The following is a 21,125-nucleotide window of genomic DNA, read 5'->3' as shown; positions in this document are numbered from 1 at the left end:
TTAATGACTACCAAAATAAATTAGCATATTTTAATGTGGAATCATCAAGTTATCTTTCTAGCACATCTTTTACATTAATGAGATTTAAATTTTTGGTAATTAAATATATGAAGTGTACTTCTAGCAGGCAATTTTCTGAAGTAATGAATAGATAAATAATACTTATTGAAAGAAACAGACTTTTACTATAAAGTGAAATTATTATAATTGTTTATTTATCATCTAGACTTGCAAGAAAATATGGAAACTCTTCTCAACAAAGTAACAGAAGAATACAATAAACTCTTGGTACTTCAAACACAATTAAGTAAGGTCTGTGAAATGGAAAATGTATTATGTTTTCCTTTATTGTGTTATGTACTATTTTGTAAGCTTTTTCATCAACCAAGAATTTCTAAAATAAGTGAACATGATAAAGATGAGGGAAAAGTGACATATTTATAGTATCAGTGAGCTAAAGGAATTTCTGCAAGTTGAATACTTATTTTACCCCTTTAGGGAGTTTTGGAAATCCTGATAAAATAAATATAAAATGTCAGATTGTAAACTTGGCGAAAGAGTTGTATTTAATTTTACATACAACAGTTTTAAAGTAGTGGGTCTGTCTGTTTTAGAGAAATATAGAATTAGTGTAGTTGTTAGAACATAGCTAACGTATTGTATATATCAAATTTCTTTCAAGTAGTTGTTTTAGAAATGTGTGCACACAAAACTCAGAGTATAGATGGCATAGTGTAATTTATTAACTATATCAGGAAAATAAACAGCATATATTGGCAAAGATAAGTGTTGTAATCTTCATGTTGTAGAAAAAATTCCAGAAGGATCTCTTTGTCTGTTTGCGATACTTTTGATGTCATTATATTAAGTTGTGTGGATTTAAAAGATTTAGCAGGGAGTGAAAGTTCTATCGGTGATGAGGGATGCTGTAGCTGAAATTCTTGTTTCTCTTCTCCTCCTTCTTTCTTGCCTTCTGTCTTCCCCTATTTCTCCTTCCTCCTTTCTATCATTCCCTCTTTCTCTTCCTGTGCAATTAAGCAAACTTCATCTTACCTTCTCTAAAACTTGTGAACCTACTCCAGTATCTTACAGATAACTTTGTAGGTCAAGTGGAGGAGGAGGTCAAGTGGGTAGATAAAAATCCTTTCTTAACTCCACATTTCCCTACAATAATTACTTTTCTGTTTCCCTTCATAGCCAACATGTTGAACCCTATTCAGAATCATCATGCCATTTCCTTACCAATAATCTTAGCGATTTGGATTTTTTGTTTTTCTTCTGCCCTCATCATCTTTCCTGGGACCCTTCTTCTCTACTCATATTTGGGTTTCTGAGGGCTGCTAAGAAAATTAGATGTGGTTTGGTAACACTACATAAGGATGGTCGACATCAGTTGGACCCTCTGGATCACTTGGCAATTCTTTTATGTGGTCTTTTATCCTTCATAGGCCCTTCAGTAGATATTTCCCAACTTTACAAAGTTTCCTCAAGTCATATATTCCACTTATACTCCCCTTTTTTCTTTGCAATTGACCTTAGCTCTTTTTTCTCTGCAAGTATTAGAGCTATCAATTATAAATTATCTCAGCCTGCTGCCTCTAGACCATATATATTTCTTTAAATCTGTGAAAGCCCTAATTTATTTTCCTTCTGTCTGTGAAGATATTACTCCTTTTCCTAACCAAGGTTATTTTATTTCCTATTCTTTTGTTAGTATATCCTTCTACCTCCTCTAAGATTGATAACCTGTCCCTTCCCTCTGTTCTGTGATTTTAGCTCCTTTGTTTTTCTCTATTTCTGTTCCTTCCCCTTACACATTCCTCAGATCTCTCCTTTTGAGGTGCCTGGGTGGCTCAGTGGGTTAACCCTCTGCCTTTGGCTCAGGTCATGATCTCAGAGTCCTGGGATCGAGTCCCGCATCAGACTCTCTGCTTGGCAGGGAGCCTGCTTTCTCCTCTCTCTCTCTCTCTCTCTCTCTCTCTGCCTGCCTCTCTGCCTGCTTGTGATCTCTGTCTGTCAAATAAATAAATAAAATCTTTAAAAGAAAAAAAAGAGATCTCTCCTTTTGAGAACATAATCCATCCTCAATCCTTCATCTTCCTTTGTGTCTCTTTCCTCTTCACTGTCACATTCTTTAAAAAAAAGAATAAACTACAGCCAGAACTTCCCATCACCTCCTCTCTTTTACTCCTTCTAAGCAAGCTCTCCACTAGTACTTCACAATGTTTTCTTTGGCAAAAGTCAGCAGTGATTTCCTTCCCCCCTTCCAAATTTTTAACTTAACTTCAGGTTAATTAACAGAAGTGAATCATTACCAGATTTCCTTTGTTTTCTTACTTCCTTATTTTCTTTCTTTTAAAAATGTTGCTTTTCCTATGGCAGTACACAGTTGAAGCTATTAAATAGTATAGGAGGGCTTATAGTAAGTAATCCACAGTGATGAATTTGTGAGTGAGTGAGTGATTTGTCATTTTGCCTCTTTACTTTTAGGACAGTGAGTGGACAGCAGTTTGCTTTGATGAGACACACACCTCCCTTCCCCAGTGCCAGAATGTAGGAGGCCTAATCTGGAACGCAAACACCCACACTAACTTCTTTAGTTCTCCCCAGGAAAAAAAAAAGTAAAAAAATGAATTTCACTTTTTTAACCCCATAAGGTAGCTACAACCACTGAGGTATCCCAGAGGTTTGTTGGGATCACACTCAGCACTACAATACATCACTGCCTAACCTGTTACCTTCATCTTCTAATCCTGTTTTAGCCATACTGAAGAGTGTCCCAAATGCACCTGATCTTTCACCTCTGGCCTCTATTGCATGTTGTTTTTTCTGCCAAACATTGCGCATCTACCTCCAATTTGCTTGGTGTGTTCCTACTTGATCTTCTAGTTGGTTCAGATGTTACTTCCTTTGGGTCCTTTTTACCTATCTTTCTAGACTTTTGGCATTTCTTCCTCCATTTTCTTAGCATCTGTACAAGCTTTTGCTTATTGCACTTATCTCTTTCTGTTATTTTAAATATTCCATGACCCCCATCTTTTTTCCCTGTTCCCATAGCTCCTTGTACAAATTTGCATTTATTTTTTATTTTTTTAAAAGATTTTATTTATTTATTTGACAGAGGTCACAAGTAGGCAGAGAAGCAGACAGGGAGAGAGAGGAGGAAGTAGGCTCCCTGCTAAGCATAGAGCCCGATGTGGGGCTTGATCCCAGGACTCTGGGATCGTGACCTGAGCCAAAGGCAGAGGCTTTAACCCACTGAGCCACCCAGGTGCCAAAAAATTTGCATTTATTATTACTCTTTTTTTTGATAGAAAGAGATCACAAGTAGGCAGAGAGGCAGGCAGAAAGAGAGGAGGAGGAAGCGGGCTCCCCGCTGAGCAGAGAGCCCGATATGGGGCTCATTTCCAGGACCCTAGGATCACAACCCGAGCCAAAAGCAGAGGCTTTAACCCGCTGAGCCACCCAGGTGCCCCAAATGTTTGCTGAATGAATTAAGTGAGGGAATAGAAAGGTTAGGCTGGAAAGTGAAGAATTTACCTGACAGGTTTTATTTCCTTTGGGAAATAATTGGCAAGGTCCTCTGCTGAAAGGTGCTCAGGGGGTTAGGCATGGGGTAGAGGACTTGATAAGAGTAGTACCAACTGAAATAACCTTCATCAGAAATAGCTTTTTTTTTTAAACATATAATGTATTATTTGCTTCAGGGATACAGGTCCGTGAATCATCAGTCTTACACAATTCACAGCACTCATCATAGCACATACCTCCCCAGTGCCCATAACCCAGCCACCTTATACCTCCCCGCTCTCCCTCCAGCAGCCTTCAATTTATTTCTTGAGCTTAAGAGTCTCTTATGGTTTTTCTCCCTCCCCAGTCCCATCTTGTTTCATCTTTTTCCCTCCCTACCCCCACAACCCCCCACCCTTTCCCTCAAATGCCTCATATCAGAGAGATCATATGATAATTGCCTTTCTCTGATTGACGTATTTCGCTTAGCATAATACCCTCTAGTTCCATCCACGTTGTTGCAAATGTCAAGATCTTGGTTTTTTGATGGCTGCATAGTATTACAGTGTGTGTATGTGTGTGTGTGTGTGTTCACACACATACCACCACATCTTCTTTATCCATTCATCTGTTGATGGACATCTAGGTTCTTTCTGTAGTTTGGCTATTGTGGACAGTGCTGCTATCAACATTTGGATGCACATGCCCCTTCGGATCTACATTTGTATTTTTAGGGTAAACGCCCAGTAATGCAATTGCTAGGTTGTAGGGTAGCTCAATTTTCAACTTCTTGAGGAACCTTCATACTGTTTTCTGGAGTGGCTGCAGCAGCTTGCACGGAACTTTTTCTTCCTTATAGTCTTTCCTAATCATGACCCAAAATGATTGAGACCCAAGTTAAGTTTGACTTACTCCATAATTACACAGTCTTTCTGTTATTGCCCTTAACGTTGATTATAGTTTAGTGCTTCACTAATTTTTTTTTTTTTTAAGAGAGGGATGATGGGGGCCAGGGGCAGAGAGAGAGAGAGAGAAACCCAAGCAGGCCCCATAAGCAGTACATAGACTGAAGGAGTGCTTCATCTCTTGATCCTGAGATCATGACCTGAGCTGAAAGTAAAAGTTGGACATTTAACGAACTGAGCCTCAGTTGCTCCTCTAATTGTTTAATTTTCTTCCCTCACTAGTTGATAAATTCTGTAAGGGCAGATATGGTATATCTGTGTCACAGTGCTAGTCCTGTAGTAGATAATTATTGAGTATTTGATGAATAACTAAATTAGTACACATATGCATCTGACAAATTGCTGCCTAATTTTAAAGTAAGGAAACAATGTGATATTTATCTGTTTTCATTATTTTCCTTACTTTTATGTGAAGAACTGCATACCAGTTGTCAGTTACCTAGAGGTATATAGATTAGATTCATAAAGTTATACTATCAGGTATTGATAAACATAAAATTTACTATGTATGAGTTGAAATTCCAAAGACCAAGTCATATTATAAATATTACCTGAACTTCATACCAAAATTCTGTGCAGTTTCTGTTTTTATATTAAAATGGACTTCTTTCTGGGTATGACCAAACAATATACTTACTAATTGCAGTGCTGTGAAGGGAATATGAGTCATTGTCAGAAGAAAGCAAAAAATAAGTTGGAAGGGAAAATATTTGTATCAGAGTGTTATAATTCTAAGTGATTCTCAATAACATTTGTAGTGTAAAGCTGCTTTAATATAGTTTTCAAAATGCTGAATCATATATTTATGTCACTCATCTTCTGTTATTTTCAATAGATTCAGGGACAGGAGACAGATGTTGTCAAACTTGAATTTGCAGAAGGAAACCTACCAAATGAGGAAACTTCTCAGATGACCAATTTGCAAGACATTGGTAAATTTTGATTATATACCATGGTGTAGTATTTTTATACCAAATATTTTGTCACTTGGTTTTTTACTTTAAAATTTGAGACAACCTAGTAGTCTTTGGCATTTCATTACAATCACTCTGCTTTTAGTTTTCTCATTCTCAAAATGGAGGGTTTGGACTATTCCTTTCTAATGTCTCACTTGTTCTGTGATTCTTAATTGTTTTCAATTTAAAGACATGATATTGATAGATTTAGGGGTACTGCAGACATGAAGTTTGAAGAAATGATCTTGAATTACACTATTCATTTTTTTTTTCATCAGTCAAAATGAGTCTAAGTGAAATTCTTTACTACTAAGAAAGCATTATTTTTTCAAAGAATGAATAATCTCTGTAAACAAAAAAAAAGTGTGCTACTTCAGTAAGAAATTTGTTTTGAAATGTGTATTTTCTTCTCTTCCTATAACTTAGATGTCAGTTGTAAAAGCAAGTTTTCTACTCTGCAAGATTATGAAAACATTAAACAACTTGAAGGACAAGTTCAAGAATTAGAAAAACTCATATTCTCTTTGCAGCAACAGTTGAAAGAAACAGAAGAAAACTATGGAGCAGAGATCCATTGTTTGCAGGAAAGGCTTCAAGCTGTTTCTGTATCCACAGTTCAGCCAAGGTACCCATCCGTTTACAGTCTCATTCAGCAGTATTTATAGCTTAGTAACAATCATAGCATAGTTGTTTTTCAGTAGCAAATGTAACTTAACCAAAGTTCCTTGAAAGAGATGGGATGCCACATTATCAAGAAATAAGAACAGGAGATAATACTTTGAAATGTCTGAAGTAAGTATTGTTATAAACCAAAGATATTCTATTATAGAGATTTTACTTACACCTTTATCTTATAAAGATGGTGGTTGTTGTTAATCTGCTGGATTAAATCAGAGTGTGCTTGTATTACTTATCCTATGCCTGGTCTTTGCTACTTTGATGTGGGGCATACCCAAGAAATATAAGATAAGATCATTTCAGTCATAGCTGGACTTTCTCCACCTAGTTGTCTAATACTCAGATTGACTATGTCCAAAATAGAACTCTGGATCTTCCCCTGGAAATTTGCTCCTTCTGTAGCCATTTCCATCTAAGGTGACTCTTCTTTCTCTCCTTTTCCTTCTAATCTTTCAAGAAATCCTATTATCTCTGCCTTCAAAATACATCTAACTGGACTATTTCTCACTAGCTCCCTGCCATCATCATCTCTTACCTGGGTTACTACAACAACTCATCTCCCTGTTTCTACCCTCTTTCCTAATGTCTGTTCTCAACACATTTCCACAACTTTGCATTTAAAATGTAAGAATTTGCTTTTAAATTTAAGACCGATCATTTTAGTCCCATACTCTTCTTTCCTAACAATGCCTTACTCAGTCCTACCTGATGGTTCCTTGTTACCACTTGGACTTTATCTCCTTGCCTGTCTTTATTGTCACACCACACATTTTCCTTGAGATCCTCAGACCATCGGTATGCTCCTGCTTCAGGGACTTCTCATTATTATTTCTTCTACCCAGAATTCTCTTTCCCCAGATATTTACATGCCCAACATGCTTACCTTCTTTGGGTCTTTTTGCAGATCTCATGTTCTCATGAGGCCTATCCTGATCACCCCGTTTAAATTAAAATTGCTGTTTAGAACTCTGTACACTAATTTCCTGCTTAATTTTTTCCCTATTACTTAATATTGCCTGTTATATGTATGTAAAGCTGTGTATGTATAAAATTAAAAAAAAAAAACAAGTCTATTTATATTTGTAGGGGACTTTGTTTTGTTTGCTTTATTTTCTGCCTTTTATGAAAGACTTCAGGCTTTGTAAAGGTGGGGGTTTTGTCCGAGTTGATGTATTCCAAACCTTATAATAATTCCCTCCATGTGGTAGGTGCTTGATAAATATTTGTTAAATGAATGAGAGAACAGCTCATAACTTAGTTAGGAAGTATGCTTTAATGTTTAAACTATCTCTATAAAGTGCTCAGAGACTTCATCTAACTTTGGCTGGCTCTGCTGTTCTAGGCCTGATATCTTCATAGGCACTTATTAATGGAATCTCAAGCCCCCCATTTTTTTTTTCTTTGAGACAAAATACTGAATTCCACACTTGTTTGGAAGCAGTCTGTTTCTCCTTCTTTTACTCAGTGCCAGTATATAGGCTTTGGAATTATACATCAGCCTTGGCATAGCCTTATAAAGCTTACATCTTATTTGAGATTGGTGGTTCTTAAACTTGGCCATGCATCAAAAACAGTGGAGGTTTTTGAATACTTAAAATTAGATTACTGGATTATACATTTGGAGAGTCAGACTCAGTAGCTTTGAGATGGACCCTGGACATTTGTATTTGTAACAAGATAATTCTGATGCAGATAGTTTATGGATTGACATTTCAAAACTATGACTGAGTTTTCTGATATGGAAGAAAGTAAGTAAATAGCAGGAAGTCACTAATAATCAACTACAATGTTTCAAGTAGCCTTCCTTTAATTAGTGATGCTTTCTCTCTAAAACATGAAGAAAAGGGAGTTTTCTGGAAATGAAGACTTACTTTGCAGTTATTGAATTTGAGCTTTTACCAGTTAACCACCCTCTCTTAGAGGTTTCTGTAATGTTCAGTGGAAGTGTGTTGACAGTACCTTTAAACTAAGACCATTAGTTTTCTCCCACCCCCCCCAAAAAAGAGGTTTACTGACCCATGCTCACTCCTACTAGTGGTGATGAGTCAAAGTTATTTCTTGTAAATGTCATCACATTTTTGGATACAATTAAGATACTTTTTGAATAAAGAGTATGTGAATAAAGAGCATGCTGTTCTTCTAAGATAGATTTGAACTAGTTTAAAAAATATGTAAAAAATAATTGAATCATTCATTTAACATATATTTGGAGCTGGCCTACTAAAGCCTCTTACAGGTATGCCAGAGTCTCATGGAATGACTTTTGGCTTTAGAGTCAAATCTGCATTTGACACCTGATTTAACTTTTTACTGGTTATATGATCTTGGGCAGATTGTTTTAACATACTTAGGTAATAATATTAGGGACAATATAAGTACCATTAAGATTGTGAGGATTAAATGGAATAATGACTGGAACAAGCTTGGCTAGGTTCATGGAGGAAGCTTTAGATCTATATAAAGTGGCTTTTTTCCCTCAAGGGACTTCAGTCTAATCATTGAAAAAGACTTACTACAAAACAGTTTTTAAGAAGTAGTAGGTTAAGGCATGTAACATGGTGATAGAACCAGAGTGCTGGAATTTAAACCGTGTTTGTGTGACATCTTCCACTGCACATTTTTGTAATAATTGTCTATTGGAGTTCTAGGCGAAATGGAAATGAAGGGATGAATATCAGATAATGGATTAGAAGGAATGTTGAGAACAATGTGAAGGGGAAAAATAAAGATGACCTTGTGTTATTTGAACTAGAGAACATGGAAAACAGTGGTATGTTAATATAAATAGAGAAGTAAGGACAGTGTGGAGTAGTACCTTAATTATAAGAGGGGAGCAGTGAGTTTGGTTTTAGCCAGATTTTTTGAATTTGGGATAAACACTTTCAAATGCTGTAAAGGTATAAAATGGAGTCATTGTGAACAAAGTACCATTTTTTATTAGAGTTTGGGTCTTAATAAATAATCAGGAGGGTTTTCTAAGCTATGAGAAAGGAATCAAAACATGGAACCAAGGATCAGAATAGTTGTATACAAGAAGAAATGAGGAAACAGACAAAATTGTGAGATAGACAAGAACCAGGGAAGGGCAGAGAAGAAACAAAAGGGAGATGAGTTTTTACAGTCATTTAACATGAACCTAGAACGTGAATAGGCAGTTCACAGCAGAGGAAACCTACAGGCCAATAGAAGTTGAAGGATATATAATCTCAAAAATAAAACCATCATGTTCTAACAAAGTTCAAAACTCTTAAGACTCTGTGTTGCTGAAGTTTTGGGTAAATACTTAAATGACACTGTTATGGGTTAAAATTAATATAACTCTTTAGAATATGGCATTATGTTGAAATTTTAAATATTAAATATTTTAATCTTATTTGTAAGATTTATCATACAGAAAATCCACAAATGTGTGCAAGACATACTTACGAGGATTTATGTTGTAGCATTATTTGTAATAGTGAACATTTGGAGACAACCAAATGTCTGTCAATAAGGGTTAGTTATATAAGTTATGAAATGAGTTGATGATAACTTGTATCTGGCCAATTTGGGACAGAATGAAAGAAGAGGATAGGAGAGAGAAAGGAGAAGCTGGGCAGGAGGGGGTTGGAATAAAGAAGGCAGCATGGGTGCATATGAAAATAGAAGTGAGAAATTGTATTAGAAAAAATTATAATTAGCCCCTTTGTTCTTTTTCCTACTAAATATTAAATATACCTTGTTTTTATGACCCAAGTTCAACATTATAAGGAAAAAAAATCACTTTTTTATAAAATAATACGTGTAAAACAATATAGAATAAAAACATGAACACCAAAAAATAAATGAATAGATTAAAAACAAAAAATATCTGGAAGTGTCTGTATAAATTAAAAATCTTCCTTTTCTTGCCTCTGCTCCCCAGTTCTGCTAGAGTTAATCATTGTTACTTTTGACATGTATTCATCCAGATGTTTTTTTCTGTGTGTGTGTAAATGATTTTTTTAATAAAAAATGAGATTTTATAGACTTTTTTACTCAGTAATAAAACTTTTTAAAAATGTCTGTCTGTACCTGTAAATAGCTCTACATCATATATTTTTAGTACACTTTCTAAAGTGGCATAAAATTCAATGGTGATCTGTTGAAATATTCTCTCATTCAGTTGTGTTACTTTAGTTTTAAATGGAAAAATTAGCCAAAAATACTATTTAAGTCACAATACCTATAACTCTTGATCTGTCATCTTTTTTGCCCCTGCCCTAGTACACATTTTATGCATGCTGTAACTTTGAACTGACAGTAAAACTCACAATTCTAATTCCTTCACTCTCTTTTTTGTTTAGTTTCTCCATTGATTCGATGGTAATAACTGAATCTGATGTCCAGAAAACAGTATATCCTGGAAGTTGTCTAAACCAGAACACTGATGGTACAATAGAGGTATTGTATCTTTAAATTGTGTGCACTGATATTATTTTTCTTACTGTCATTTTTATATCTGCAGTAATTATCCAATCTCATATTTGCTGAGAGGTAAGCATAATATATAAAGTCTTATATAAAAGACCCAGAATAATACATAAATAAAGAAATTTAATGTATTTTTGTAGCATAGGACTAACACAGTTAAAATTGAGAGTTTTTTCTCTCTAAAAATTTTCTAATTTAAAATTTGTCTTGTTTTGTATAACATTAGCTATATTAACAAATTAGTTTCAATGCCCTTGCAACAGCTTTTCTTGCCACCATAGGAAGTTGAATCAGTTCACGTCTAGAATAGTATTTAGGAATCCTCAAAATTCCCAAAAGATGTTATGGCTGGAACAATAGACAAGGCTTCCTTCAGCACAGGCCATCTGATATATAAAAGCCCCTCATCTTTTACAGTATAGGCCTGCACATTCTGCCTATCCTCAACATTTTATATACTCCCATTTCGTAGCCACTTTTCTGAAACTTGCAGCTGCAAAACCCTTATTTTACTTCAGTAGATTTTTGATTCTTAACTCCTATAGAAAACAAAGATTATTGCATTCTCTTGTTTTGGATAGAGAGGAGAGATGTCTACATATCTTGATTCTTCTATACTCATTCTCTATGGAGTATTCAGATAATTAATAAACAGCTTTGATGCTGAGAATATGTTTCTATTTTTTTTAACTTTATGTTTTTTCTAGTTGAAAAGGTAATTTGTATTTGCAGAGAATTGGACAGTATTAATAAATATTAGGAAGATAAAAATTGCTTATAATTTCATAAGCAAAGATAGCCACTGTTAACATTCTTAAAATTAAAAACTTCTTAATTATATTTATGAAGTGTCTTTATTGCACTGTAGAACTGTGTATTGGTAATTAGAATATATAAATATATTTCTCACTTAGCATCATTAAGTTTGGTCTATTAAGTACATTTTTTGTAAGTGCATTATTTAGTAGAATTATACACTAGAATTATTCACCAGAATTATTATTTTTGAATAAGAACAGAACTAAAACATACTTATTGGAACTTTGCAGAAGTTTTCTAAGAAACATTGATCTTTTGAGGATATTTGAGGATAGAAGTTTAAAAATAAGTGATGTGTGATTAGTATAAACAAGTATGTTATATTTTGCTCTTTAATTTAGTTTTCTGGTGATTTTGGAGTGAAACAGGAAACAAATATGGTTAAGTTGCTGGAAAAACAGTACCAAGAACGATTAGAAGAAGAAGTAGCTAAGGTAAGTTTATACTTTGGCAGGTTATTATGGTTTATATTCCTTTTAGACCTTTAAAAAAAATAGATTTTAGGGGCGCCTGGGTGGCTCAGTGGGTTAAAGCCTCTGCCTTCGGCTCAGGTCATGATCCCAGGGTGGTGGGATTAAGCCCCGCATCATGCTCTCTGCTCGGCGGGGAACCTGCTTCCTCCTCTCTCTCTGCCTGCCTTTCTGCATACTTGTGATCTCTGTCTATCAAATAAATAAATAAAATCTTAAAAAAAAAAAAAACCACATAGATTTTATTGATAGTAATGCACTTTTTTTTTAAGTTTAACTATTTTAGTAGTCTCTATACCCAATATGAGGCTCGAACTCAAGACCCTAGAGTTAATGCTCCACTGATCAAGCCACCCAGATACCCCTGCACTTTATTTTTTAAAATTGTTATTACATAGCTTATCTTTAAATTGTCAGCTACTGGTATCAACTGCATTTGCCTTTTAAATGGATTATTCTGTGAATTTTTCTTTAAGAAAAGCATTTTTCTACTCAACCAAGTAGTTATGTGTTTGGGTATCTCTCTGCTGAGTAGTGTTCTATTGTACGGACAAACCTTTGTTCATTGCCTGTTGATAAAAAGTTGGGTTTCCAGATTTGGCTTTTATTAATAAAACTGCTATGAGCAAAAAAAAAAAGAAAAAAGAAAAAAGAAAAGCATTTTTCTTAATATGGGATAGTAATTAGAAACTTTTCAGGGACGTCTTGGTGGCATAGTTGGGTGCCTTCAGCTTAGGTCATGATCCCAGAGTCTTGGGATCTAGCCCCATATCGGGTCCCCTGCCCAACAGGAAGTCTTCTTCTCTGTCTCCCTCTCCCCCTGCTTGTGCTCTCTCTCTCTCGTGCTCTCTCTCAAATAAATTAATAGATCCTTTAAAAAAAAAAGAAACTTTTTAGAATGCCATAAAAAGTCTTTATAAATTTGTTGCCTTGTGAATAATATCTTATAATGGAGTTTCACCTCCCCTGAAGGTGGGGAATATGGTAGGAAATGAGAGAGAAAGTGCTTAGTCTTCTATATATTCTCTTTGCTTATCTCCTCCCAGAGAAATTACTATAGTGTTAACTATAGATACCGTTAGCTGCTGTGCCCAGAGGTATTCTTTTAAACTCTTCTTTCTCTCTCTCTCTCTCATTCTCTCAAATAAATAAGTAAATCTTTAAAAAAATAAATGCTTATGCCTGATTGGGGTCTTATATTGGAACAGTTAAATTCTGATTTTCTTTGCTGCTTTTTTATAATACTTCAGCTGTTCCAGTATAACAATCCCCGTGGATATAGGCACTTTAAAGGAGGAGGATGTTAAGGTATACAGGAAATACATAAGGAATTAGGTTAAACATAAATCAGAAGGGGAAGACCCAAGAAATATTATGGGCTGAAGGACTTAATCACTTCTGTATTTGTACTGAATGTTTGCTTCTTGGAGATCAAAGTAAAAAGTGAGGCACCATAGCTCTCCTTATTTAGTTCTTTAAAGAAATGCAGATTTTCTCTTGCACATCACTCTTTAAAAAATTTCCCAAGTGAAATATGATAGCAGGGCATTATAGCAATTATGAGCATGAGGCTTGATATAGGATATACCATGCTTTAAATTCTTGTTCTTCTGACTTACTACATTTATGATCTTAGGAAAGTTACTTAACTTCTGAGTCCATTTTCTCTGTGTGAAAAGAGGGAAAAAAGGAAGAAATAATTTTTATAAGGATTCAGTGAACTAATCTATGTAAACCACCTAGTAGATGATAAAGACTCATAAATAAGATTTTTTAAGTAGTCATATTACTGTGATAATGGTGATGTTACAAATAGGTATTTTTTAAAGATTTTATTTATTCATTTGAGGCAGAGAGATTGTCAGAGGATGAGCAGGGGGAGAGGCAGAGGAAGAGGGAGAAGTAGACTCCCTGCTGAACCAAGAGCCCAATGGGGGAACTCTACCCCAGGACCCAGGGATCATGTAGTTAGATGTATAACCATCTGAGCCACCAGGTGCTGATAAATATTTTTTGTAAGACATTAGTCAGCTAAGCAGATGGCAGAGCACCAAAGTGTATAGGACATTGAAAACTGTCCCTAAGACATCCAAGGTACTGTGGTCCCAAGAGATTCAGCTTGATATTAGAATAATGCAGATTGTTGACATTCACTACCAATACTGATAGGATTATACTCTATCCTCTTAGATAGGATGTTGGAAAAAGATTGAGAACCCTTGTTTAAAAAATACAGGGTGTATAGAAGAAATCCAGTTAGGGGTAGCGATTCCTAATATACATCATATTAGATTCAACCTGTGATTTGTGTACTTACTACTGAAAATAAACATTTATTTATATTTCACTGCCAGACAGTGTTTTAAGTGCTAGGGTATAGCAGAGGTAAAAGAAGATGAAGTGTTTGCTCCCATAGATCTTACATTCTAGTTGGTGCAGATAGACCCTGTTATAGATGGTGGTAAGTACTATGAAAAGAAAAAAAACCTGGATAATAGAACTATTGGGAAATCCCATGGTGTTATTGATACAAGGTTATCACGGAAGACCTCTTAAAGTGGTAGAAGAACCCTGAAGGAAATGGGAGAGTAAATCACGAAAGTAACAGGTTGAGTACCTTTTGAGAAAGTGTTTCGAAGAGGTGGCCAGGAGTGTGAAGACCACTTGCCCAGCCACAGCTTTGCTGAATTAGAGGACAGTTTGATTCAGTCCTACCACCCTCACAGTTAGGGGACCCATTCGGTGAAAAATTGTGAAATCCTGGCACAGATTTATCTTCTCAGCAGATGTAGCTGGATACAGGAGGAATAAATAAAAGGGAAAAGGACAAGGGCTTGCCCTTCAGGGGAAGATAATTGCTGTAGGTTATTTGACATAAGCAACTGGGAGAATGAAGTTGCTATTAGGTGTCAGAAAAGACTACAAAACAGTAGTTTTTGGAGAGGAGAGGTAGACCTTCAACATAAGAATCCAGACCCATTAAATGCAAACACTTCATAAATGTTTAAAAATAAATATTGAATAAGTGGTAGTTATATGAATCTAGAGTTCAGGAAATAGGTAAGACTAGACATGAAAATATGTTAGCCTGTAGGGCAGTGTTTTTCAAACTGTGAGTTAAAACTCACAGCTATAACTCATCTTTAAGTTATAAAAACAGTTTATTGGTTTGAGTCCAGGATTTTAACATAATAACATAATAGGAAAGTTCATTACATAAGGGTGCCTGGCTGGTTCAGTTGGGGCGGTGCTCTTAATCTCTGGGTTGTGAGTTCAAGCCTCGTGTTGGGTATGGAGCCTACTTAAAAATTAATAATAAACACGGGTAACTATGTACACTTTGGGTGTCAATATAAAATATTTTTTTATTGGTATGTATGTGTTTACCCTGGTTACAGTGAAAAAATTTGAAAAACACCAATGTAGTGACTGTATATAGAAGAGAGGTCTGGGGGCTGAGTCTGGATAATGCTAATGTTGAGAGGTCAGAGAAATGAGGAAGAACAAAGAAGATGGAGAAAAAGCAGTGAATTAAATATGGGAAGAACAAAGATTGCATTACAGTAGACAAGTAATAAAAGTATATCGAGAAGAGAATGTATTAAACTGTGTCAAAGCTTTCTGATAGGTCAAGAATGATTAGAACTGCGAATTAATTATTGGATTTTACAATGTGAGATCATGGGTGACTTTTACAAGAACACATTTGATGGGGTGATGCAGACAAACTGATTAGATTAGATTTGAGAGAGTGAAGGGGAAGAATGAAGAAGGAATTTTACTTGAAAGAAGATCAGAGAAATAGAGTGGTAGCTCAGTATAATAGAGCAAGCCAAGCAGTACATTTTTGTTATTGCTGTTTTGTTTCTGTTTAAGAAGAAAGATATCATATTTCCTTGTTAATAGAGATGATTAAAGAGAGAAGGAAAAAATAGCTAATTCAGGAGAGAGAGAAAGAGTTGTTGGAGCAGTGTCCTTGAGAAGAGAAGAGATGTAATCCCTGGAAGGTTGCCATTAGATAGGAGCATGGCAGTTTAATCCATAATAACAAGAAGGAAGGCAGAGAATATTTGCTTCATGATTCAAGATGTGTTCAGATACAGTATTTGGAGCTTTGGAAGTTCTCTTCTGATTGCTTGTATTTTCTCCCTAAAATAAGAAGAAAGATCAGCACCTGAGAATGAGAAAGGAAGAGAAGACACTGAAGGTTTAAGGCGAGAGGGCTGTCTAGGAGAAGGAATAATAAGTGGAAAAGACAAGGGAAATTGAGTAGATTTGCCCAGTGTCCTGAAGGGCTCATGCAAGGGTAATAGTTTACAGATTTAAAATAAGACCAGTCAGCTTGGTTGAATTTTTTTTTTTTTCTCCTCAGCTAAGCTCGTTTTATACAGGCAGAGAGTACACAGAGTCACCTGTAATCACAGGTGGAATTTCCATAGATAGCATAGTGAAATGGAAAGGAAAGAATAACGAGGTAATTGAGTTTTCAGTTGAGTTTTTTAGTTTTCAGACCATATAGCTTTTTAAATTATTTGTTACTCATTTCTAGCTAAAGAAAGTGATCTTTATGATACAGACTTTTCAGAATTTCAAAAGCTTCCTTTGTGACCTAACATGGCCAGATTTTTGTTGTTGTTATCATCTTTCCTAAGGTTTAATTTGCATATAATGAAATTCACCAGCTGTAAGTGCAGAATTTGGTGAGTTTTAACAGGATGTTTAGTTATGAAACCAACTCAAAATGGAGATATAAAACATTTACATCACCCCCAAGTTTGTTCATATTCCTTTGGAGACAGTCACCTTCTTTTTATATTGCTCGATTCTGTTTGCTAATATTTTGTCAAGGATATTTATGTTTGTTTTCGTGAGGAACATCATCCATAGTTTTGTTTTCTTGTACTGTCTTTGGCTATGATATCAGGATAATGCTGGCCTTGTAAAGTGTTGAAATATATTCCCTTTTCTATTTTCTGGAAGAATTTATGTAGAATTGGTTTTATTTTAGTTTATTTTATTTTGGGGGAGAGGGGCAGAGGGAGAGGGACAAGCAGACTCTGCACCGAGCACGGAGCCCAAAGCGGGGTTCAGTCTCACGACCCTGAGATCATGACCTGAGCTGAAATCAAGAGTAGACACTCAACCAACAGCCATCCTGGCACCGTGGTACTATTTTATTCTTAAATATTTTGTAGAATTTGCTAGTGAAACCAACAGGGCCTGGAATTTTCCTTTACAGAAGGCTTTGTTAATCTAGGAATTCAATTTCTTTAATAGTTTTTTTTTTAAGGTAATCTATTTTAGAGTGAGCTTTGTTAGTTTGTGTCACTCAAGGAATTGGTCCATTTCATCTAAACTGTTGAATTTATGTTGGTGAAGTTGTTTATACTATTCTTTTATCACTTAATGTTTGTGGGATCTGTATGTTATCTCTGTTTTCTCTTTTTTCTTTCTCATTCGGGCTAGAAGTTTATCAGTTGTATTGATATTGTCAAGGATCCAGCTTTTGGGTTTTCAAAAAATTGCTTTTGTTTTACTTTCATTGATTGCTTTTCTTTATTTCTTACTTGTTTCTGCTTGCTTTGGGTTTAAGTTGCTTTCTTTTTCAGGTTTCCTAAAAGATCTTTCCTCTTTCCTAATACATATATTTAACTGCTGTAAGTTTCCCTTTAAGCACATCTTTAAACTGCGTTCAACACGTTTTCATTCAATTGAAATATTTGGTTTCTTTTGTGACATCTTTGATTCGTGAGTTACTTAGAAATATGTTGTTAAATTTCTACATTTTAGGGGTTTTCAGATATCTCCCTCTTAATGTATAGTTTTTAATTTCTTTGTGGTCAGACATACCTTGTATGATTTCAGTTTACTTTTTTTTTTTTTAAGATTTTATTTATTCATTTGACAGAGATCACAAGTAGGCAGAGAGGCAGGCAGGGAAGGGGGGAAGCAGGCTCCCTGCTGAGCAGAAGCCCGATGTGGGGCTTGATCCCGGGACCCTGAGATTATGACCTGAACCGAAGGCAGAGGCTTAACCCACTGAGCCACCAAGGCGCCCCTCAGTTTACTTTATTGCCCTAAATATGTTCTGGTTGAATGTTCTATGCATATTTGAAAAGAATGAGTATTCTGCTCTTCAGACTTCAGTTTTCCTCTGGTATTATTTCTCTTTAGCCTGCCTTGGCAACAAATTTGGCATACAACATACTGTATGTCATCTAATGTTTGAATTGTATATTGAACATTTTGAATATTGTATGGACACTGGGTCTTAAAATATTCTGGAAAATATGAATTCTTTTTTAAAAATAGTCCAAATAGGGACAGACCACAAGTTCTGTTTCACCTTCCTCACACAAATTTCTTCAACTTTTGATGCCCTCTGCAGTTTGCTTGCTTTTGTTTACTTTTCAGATCTCTCTGGTAGTTGCTTTTATATTTTGTTCACTTTTCAGTTGTGGGAGAGAGGGGCCATAGTGGGTTTCATTTGTGCTAACTAGAATTACTAATCTCTGTCTTATTTTTTTTATTCCACAATTTAGATAGAATTATTGCTTTATACCTATCAGCGTTTAGATTTATCTATATATTTACAAAAAGAACTTTTAATGCTCTAATCCTTTTTGCATCTAATGGCTGCCTTCTAGGATCTTTTTCTGCCTTTTGAGAAACATCCTTTAGAAATTCTTTCACTTACAATCTACTAGGAGCCAGCTTTTTATTTCATGCTTTTATTTTGCTTTTATTCCTGAAAGTTGGTTTTATTGACCATTCAAATCTGGGTTGACAGTTATTTTAATGTTAGAACTTTAAAGATAACCTTTCATTGTTTTCTGATTTCCTCTTGTTTCTGCTAAGAAAGTCCTTGTCATTTTAATTGTTGTTCCCAAATAGGTAATACATCTTTTTATTCTGGAAACTTTTAAAAACTCTTTGGTGTTCTCTTTATTTGTCCTTCCAAGATTCATTTGTCTTCTCCATTAGGAGCGATGCCTTACGTATTCTCATCTATTACCCGTGAAAGAGTTCCTTTCCATTATTCCCTAATATATCCTCCTGACACAGTGGTTAGATGTTGGATGAACATTCCCACTCTATCCTTCATCTGCTTCTATTCATATTTTTAATCTTTTTGTCTGTATTGCATTCTTAGTATTGAGAGACAAGCAGATCAGATTCAGAACAGGAAATTAAAGTAAAAGCTAGTCTTGAGGTCTTACCACTAGTTGGAGAAGATTAAAGGCATGTAAAATAGAGTCTATCTCTGTCACTTTCTGTAAGATTTCTTTTGGTTTAAAACCGTTTTGAGGGGCATCTGGGTGGCTCCATTAGTTAAGCATCTGCCTTCAGCATAGGTCAGATCCCAGGGTTCTGGGATCAAGCTCTGCATCAGGCTCCCTGCTGAGCAGAGAGTCTGCTTCTCCCTGTCCTTCTACTCCCCCCTTCCCCTGCTCATACTCTCTTTCTCTCTCTTTCAAATAAATAAAATCTTAAAACTTAAATAAACAAATAAATAAATAAAACCATTTGACTGGTAACTTGCTTTTTAAATTCTTGCTGGTATGATGTGGATGGAACTAGATGGTATTATACTAAGCAAAGTAAGTCAATCAAGAGAGACAGTTATCATATGATCTCACTTATATGTGGTATTTAAGAAACAAAACAGGAAATCATAGGAGAAGAGAGGAAAAAGTAAAACAAGACAAAACCAGAGAGGGAGACAAACTGGCAAGAGACTCTAAATCGTAGGAAACAAATTGAGGGTTGCTGGAGAGGAAGCAGGTGGAGGGAAAGCAGGTGGACGGATGGGGTAACTGGATGATGGACATTAAGGAGGATGTGATGTAGTGAGCACTGGGTATTATAAAAGACTGATGAATCACAGGCCTGTACCTCTGAAACCAGTAATACATTATATGTTAATTAATTTAAATTTTGAAATTATTTAAATAAATAAATTCTTGCTGATATTTATAAATCTAATCCTTTTTGTTTATTTCTTTAGGTCATTGTGTCAATGAGTATAGCATTTGCTCAACAAACTGAACTATCTAGAATAACTGGGGAAAAAGAAGATACTACATTGTCAAAACAAGCACATGCTTTCTGTCAGCAAGAACATTTAAATGAAATGAAATTATCAGAGGGTCAAACTTTTGAAGCAATGGACATGAAATTTAAAGAAGAATTTAAACCACTTAGTAAAGAGTTAGGGGAAGATGGAAAGGAAGTTCTCTTATCAAAAAATGATAATCTTGATGATATACTAGAGTCGAAGGACCATGAACTGACTATTTCAGAAGAAATGTTCTCCAAAGATAAAACATTTATAGTCAGAGAACCTGTAAGTATGGTTTCCTTGTATAAAAAATTGTGGCTTCCCTCATGATAAAAATATTACCAGTAATTAATGTTTCTTAATGAAAAAGGAAAGTATCTAATCTAGTCTTGACTTAGGGATTCGAATTATGAATATGCTTTATTACTTACATATGAATAAATGATTTAATACTATTATTAAATAAAACAAGTCTGGTTCATAGTATAGTTAATCTTGTACATATTGTGAATGGTAAAATCTCATTGTAAGTTATACCTGCATTATTTTTGTTTTAGTCAATTTAAGATTAATTGTCTTATAGTTTAGGAATATGTATGAATAAAATATTTGCTTCATTTAATGTGATGATAACATCACAAGGAAATAGCTACCTGTTTAAGAAGAAATTTAAGATACTGTACTCTATCTACTAATTCTCTTCTTCTTTGCTTACTCATTAATGGAGGCTCTATTCTGTCTATACCACAACCATTTGTGCATTTAGCAAAGTAGTAAATCCTACATTTTAAAATTACTTAAATCCAGATTTTTTATTAATGTTCAGGATATGTTGTCTTGTTTAGAGTCATATTCAAATAAAATTGTCCACTTCTACATGAAGTGCAAAACTAAGGTATTTGTGAAAACCTCTTTATTTTACCAGCAACTGTTCATTTAAGTAGTAGTTCTTTGGGAATTGAAGTAAGTGTGAACTTCATTAAGGAGTTGATTTCTTATGAATTTGAGAAAGTGGAATATAAAGCCTTTATTTCCAAATAAAAATTATTAAAAGTTGTTTCTTATCAAGCAGTTCTCTGTAGTACTGTGATAACCATTGCATAATATAATTAGGTAAAATTTTTCATGTTTTATAAATATAATTTTAAATTATAAATATTACATTTATATTATCTCTTCATCATAAAATGTCAGGAGGGATAATGGAGTTATA

At 34.9% G+C, this 21,125-nt stretch overlaps 1 protein-coding gene across 17 annotated transcripts in view; it reads left to right on the top strand.

The window, feature by feature from the left end:
* Positions 1-21,125, top strand: part of AKAP9 (A-kinase anchoring protein 9) — a 193,392-nt gene that overhangs the window by 93,970 nt on the left and 78,297 nt on the right. For all 17 annotated transcript variants that reach the window (XM_082692586.1, XM_082692587.1, XM_082692583.1 and 14 more), the window contains 6 exons: positions 227-312; positions 5,311-5,407; positions 5,858-6,056; positions 10,435-10,531; positions 11,722-11,814; positions 19,859-20,197. In XM_082692586.1, the coding sequence (XP_082548712.1) occupies positions 227-312; positions 5,311-5,407; positions 5,858-6,056; positions 10,435-10,531; positions 11,722-11,814; positions 19,859-20,197 (911 nt within the window). The remainder of the gene's footprint in view (positions 1-226; positions 313-5,310; positions 5,408-5,857; positions 6,057-10,434; positions 10,532-11,721; positions 11,815-19,858; positions 20,198-21,125) is intronic.

The sequence above is a fragment of the Mustela nivalis genome (genome assembly GCF_964662115.1).
Source record: "Mustela nivalis genome assembly, chromosome: 12".
Taxonomy (NCBI): Eukaryota; Metazoa; Chordata; class Mammalia; order Carnivora; family Mustelidae; genus Mustela; species Mustela nivalis.
This window is presented reverse-complemented; position numbering and strand designations above follow the sequence as displayed.